Here is a 5,703-nt window from a genome sequence, read left to right on the forward strand (position 1 = left end):
TCAGCACACTGTACGTACGTACTCGATCTTTTTCATTTTGAAACAAAATGATCATTGGTTGATTCGAAATCCATATTTACATACCGCCCGCCCCATATAGCCAAATACGGTATGAACCTACGTCATTCTTATCGGATGTTTGCGGTTTGCAAATCGATTTCTATACGTATTTCACAAGTCTGTATTTTCAGACAAAAATCGCGGTCGAAATAAAAACAAATAAATAAAAAAAAACAATAAATACAGACTTGGGGCAAGTCTATGATGATACGAGAGTCGGGTAGGCCTACAAAATGCCCAACGCATCCCATGATTGAGATGTAACCTGGCGCACGTCAACAATGCCATCACGTGGGTTTGCCATAGACGCAACGCAAAAGCGTTTATGAGACTCTAATTAAAAAATATCTCTGAATAATTATGGTGATAATCAATGGGCACACAGCTCGACGTGATTTGATCGGATTTCGATTTTGTCAAACACAATATCACAACAAAACACATGCTTTGTTAATTCTATTAAATATAATTTATGTTTTTGGCAGAAGAATGGTTGACACCACAAATCTTCCTGACAGTCAAGATTCAATATTCAGCAGCAATATCGTTGTAAACTTGTTTAAGCTGGAATGAAAAAAAAAATAACTTGGAGGCGTTAATTCGTTTGAAATGTCATATCGCATGTTCCTCTTTACATCGTTATGTAAGCCTAGTGATATTTGTCATGTTATGTAATTGTCTTGGTAGCTTTATCTCACGAACTCAACAGCATGGGTCGAGCGTGAAGTTGTTCCAATTACGTCACGCATCCGATGTAGCAGTGACACAATTTAAAACTCCTCCCATCAATACCATATTTGGAATATCAATTCGCGCTTCATGACAGCTATTCAAACAAACTCTGCAATAAATATCTTTCTCGATGAACGAACAAGTCATAACACACTTACTACTACCGAAAGCACGACAGCTCAATGTTTTCGTTGATTTCCGGAAAATATCGGATAGACTTTAAAAAATCATTTTTGTGATTTGGACTTCTTTTAATAATTGTTTTTAAAGTGAAATTCAGTATGTATACTTCTGCATTGTTTGGTTCAACGTGGGCTCAGTTTGTTTTGGTTTTCACAACAGTCATTTTAGCAGCAATTGTCATAGTGCAGCGATGGAGTAAAACACGAACAGATAATTTACCCCCGGGTCCGTGGGGATTGCCGTTTCTTGGAAACGTCTTGAGCATTGGTAAAAATCCGCACTTAACTTTTATGGAGATGGCAAAAGTTTATGGTGACGTCTTTTGTGTAAAAATGGGCAGCCAGCGAGTTACAGTTTTAAACGGAGCTGAAGTTATTCGGGAAGCGTTAGTAAAACAGGCACGGGTGTTTGAGGGTAGACCGCATTTGGCACTGACAAACATGCTTACAGATGGACAAGGTTGGTTAATTATTTTTTTTTCATGACTAACTGTAGTAGGCCTAGTAGAAATTAGGCCCAACTCCGTAAGTATTAAGTAAACATGTACTTTGTTAGCACCCACCCACCCACCCGCCTCAAAATGTTATAAATATAGTTAACATGGAACTAAAAATGCAGTTTCAAAAAACCGCAAGGTCAAAATATGTACGGAACTAATTATTACCTTTAGTACGCATAAATCGGAAATAAAACGAAAATAATTATGCAATGTATCTGCAAAGGGTTCGGTATGATGACGTATAGGGAAATCCCAGATAACTAATAGTAATAATAATATAGTTTCCTGCCCTGCAGCTCATACCGGAACACATTATTTTTGTTAAGACGTATACGCGTTTGCACATTATACATGTTATTTTAAAAATGTTAAATGTTTACATTTAAAATGTTTTTAACGTTTGGTCGTCTTTTTTGATGTAGTGGAAACGAATTACATTGCTTATTTCTATCTTAGACCTACTTGCTTATTTATTTAGAAAAGCTATAAGTTTGTTTTGGTTTTATTTAATGATGCGGATGTATATATGTTGATTTCCTTGCTTGGGCGGATATGGAAAGGAGATCCGTATTCCAGGGGCTACGAGAAGGTACATTATATACGCTTCATCAAGTCTTAGGTTTGAAGGAACTAAATATGAATAATGTTCTTTACAGGAACAAAATTAGTTCAGATGAAGAAACATTGTAAACATACGTGAAATGACACTAACAATTAAATTCAAACAATATAATAAGAAAGTTATAAAGAAGTTACCTAAAAGCAACAGACAGAGATAAGGTTTTAAAATCAACGTCAGCATGTTTGATACGTCATCATCATATCTCAAACGTAAATAGAATATTACTCGGGTTGTATGTAGAGCAAATATGGACCCTAGATGTTCTGCTGTCGGCATGCCTGGATGGACCACCTTTGTGAAAAACTTCACCGTAGAAATATTAACGAGTGAAGCCGTTGGTATGAGAATCAAAACTACTTTGCAAATCAAATTATCATGTGAACGAAACAATACACAATACGAATGTGTCACATATAACTCGCTTTGAACGTCAAAAACTGTTTTATAGAATTTTACGATTGTGCATAAACCGAGTCTATGAAGAATTGCGTCTCGGTCGATATCAACGGTTGTAGTTATATATTTGGTTATATTTTTTGCAACGTCACATTTTTAAATAATAGTCGGTATTATTTTATTGATACAAATTATACGTGATGGATATATATCGATAGGCTGTGGTATTGATATTATTTGTGTGCGTGCACAATAATGTAAAAATCGTGACTGAGTCAATTTCCCAAAATTATTTTTTAATTTTCGTCTTTGGAGACCGCAAATCTCTGGACCGTGTTCGATTATACGTAATGATTCGGATACTAATTACGATATTTTGGTAAATTTCATTTCCTGTTTATTAATGATTGATTATATCATACATAAACTACACGTACACATTACCTGTGGTAATATAACAACCTGAAAGATTAAAGCTAACACTTCTGGTTAGGTTCAATATAAAGATAATATGTTTAGGGGAAGGGACGGGTTGTCAAATGAACATTAACCTTAGCAATAGTAATCATTATTAAAATACATTATTTTGTGTTCTTTTTAAAGGTATTGTCACTGCTGACTGTTGTCCGAAATGGAAAGAGCAGAGACGGTTTACGTTACAAGTTCTCCGTAATCTCGGAGGAGGAAAGAGCAACCTTGAAGCTAAAATGATGGAAGAAATCGGTTACTTATTGTCTGCAATGAAAGACAAGGGCAGTAATAGCTTCAACATGGACCACTTTCTAGAAATAAGTGTTTCCAATGTCATCTGCAACGTCTGTTTTGGTCGAAGATTCGCTTACAATGAGGCTTCTTTCCAACTTCTGGTTGATTCCATTTACAGATTCTCTGAGATTGGCACAACTGCAGCAGCCGTGAACTTCTTTCCTTTCCTACGACACTTCCCGACGCCAGAACTGAAAGAAGTATTTCAGATCGATAACGCGATGCGAAAGTTTCTTCATGGTATGATCCATGAGCACAAGCAAACGTACGATCCAGAATTGAAGAGAGATTTTATTGACGCGTATTTGGAAGAGATCAAACGAAGAGAAGCCGAGTGTCCAGATCAACAAAACTTTTTCAATGAAAAATATCTCTTTCATATAATTAATGACTTAATTTTTGCTGGAACCGAAACAATGAGTTCTACACTCAGATGGGCACTTCTCTATATGATAGTTTTCCAAGACGTCCAAGCTAAAGTTCAGGAAGAATTAGATACCGTATGTAATGGTTCAGTACCATCATTAAAACATAGATCAAAACTTCCATATACAGAGGCAACCTTGATGGAGATACAGAGGATGGCAAACATCACGGCATTGTCTTACCCTCACAAGACGACAGAATCTACTGAACTTTGTGGCTACAACATCCCAGCTGGTGAAACTATTTTTGTTAATTTGTACTCTGTTCACGTTGATCCAAAATGTTGGAAAGATCCAGAAGTGTTTAGGCCAGAAAGGTTCCTTGATGCCGATGGCAACGTGGTCACTTCTCAGCCGGGTCTAATGCCATTTTCAGCAGGTAGGTCTTTAACATTAGCGAAGATTTCGTTGAGTAAAAAGTTCATTACTAGCATGCTCATATTTTTATGAACGTGCGCAAAATACTAGACGGTATGGAGAATTGACCTGTTTTTCTGCGATAAAAGAAATCAATTATAAATGGAAAAAAATGTAATTGAATTAATCGGTTGGTTTATTAAACTAAATTAGACAAAGCGGTTTTCTTTATGATTCATTATCACTGTCTCATTTGATGCCTTAGTAACATAACGAAGAAAACAAATTAGACGCGCGCGTACCATTTTCATCAATAATTGAACGTGCATTTGTCTTGCCATTATGTCACATGAAATAAATATGTAATATTACTAAACTCTGTATCATATTATAATGATTGCTTTGTTTGTTTTCAGGTCGTCGTGGATGTCCGGGGGAATCGTTAGCTCGTATGGAACTTTATCTTTTCTTCACCAGCTTGTTCCACACCTTCAAAATTTCGTCATCACCGGACAATCCATCACCAAGCATAGATAAACACTATGGAATTAGCCTCAACCCCAGTCCATTCAACGTCTGTGTCTCAGAACGATGAAACTTTATATAAACTGCTCCACATTGGAAGAGCCGAGATAAATTAAAACTATTATCATTCTTGCCACTTTGGCGTGCCATATGTTTAGACCATGGAGGAATTATTTAAATAATTCCTCCATGTGGACGTAGGCCTCTGTAATAGAATTACGTAATACACTGTTAATTACCAGTATTATATCAGATGAGTTTGAACTCATAATTAATGTTGGTTATTAAAATAGTTTAATGTGTAACTATGAATTTTTTAACGCGTCAACTATGGATTTTCTAACGCGTCAACTATGGATTTTCTAACGCAAGCAGGGCGAAGCTTAATTGCTTTTTACACGATTAATATTAATCAATAACAATCATATCACGAATAAACAGGATGTTAATACAATCTCATTCTGTTAATTGATCATGTTATTAAAAGTTGATGACGTGAACAGTGTAAATATACGTTGCGACACTACGTAATAGATATAGGCCTAATGGACGTAAAAGGTCACTGTAAATAAGATATTGACAACTGTAATCATTATTTATATATTTATACGACTGTCTGTACATATTAATAAACGTATAACCAGAATGGAATGAATTCTTCATGGTGATAAAAAAGCTTTGAAAAACATCGACTGTTATTTGGAAAATGAAACAATCATGATTAAATATAAGATGTTTTAATTAATGTAGATATTATTATTGTATTAATAAATTATTCTTCTGACATCAAACGTTATATGTTTGTATATTTATTGTACATTCCATACAGCACTAATATCAAATAGGGCCTATAGTTGGCATTGAATAAAACTAATGTATGATGTGCCACCAATGCATAAACAAATACATCATGACGTAACTGGAATCTAACGGCTTCTTGACGTTCTATCCAAAGGACGACGCAACGGAAGTGCTCTTACACATTAGGAATGACACGATTGAACATGTTCTATTGAATGAATTACGTAAGACTATTCTTGGAAAATGCTAGATATTTGTTAAATATATTATAGCGATAGTATATTGATGTTTTCATGATGATTAATAGGCTAAGTAAAGGAAGTACACCGGCTAAGCGT

General features: G+C 35.3%; 1 protein-coding gene across 1 annotated transcript; it reads left to right on the top strand.

Moving 5' to 3' along the window:
* The first annotated feature begins 837 nt into the window (after positions 1-837).
* LOC140060510 (cytochrome P450 2U1-like) lies at positions 838-5,355 on the top strand. The gene is made up of 3 exons (XM_072106762.1): positions 838-1,434; positions 3,096-4,061; positions 4,456-5,355. Exons 1-3 carry the CDS (start codon positions 1,074-1,076, stop codon positions 4,632-4,634), a joined length of 1,506 nt encoding a protein of 501 aa, XP_071962863.1. The 5' UTR covers positions 838-1,073; the 3' UTR covers positions 4,635-5,355.
* The last annotated feature ends 348 nt before the right edge of the window (positions 5,356-5,703 follow it).

The sequence above is a fragment of the Antedon mediterranea genome, chromosome 10, assembly GCF_964355755.1.
Source record: "Antedon mediterranea chromosome 10, ecAntMedi1.1, whole genome shotgun sequence".
In the NCBI taxonomy this organism is placed as follows: domain Eukaryota; kingdom Metazoa; phylum Echinodermata; class Crinoidea; order Comatulida; family Antedonidae; genus Antedon; species Antedon mediterranea.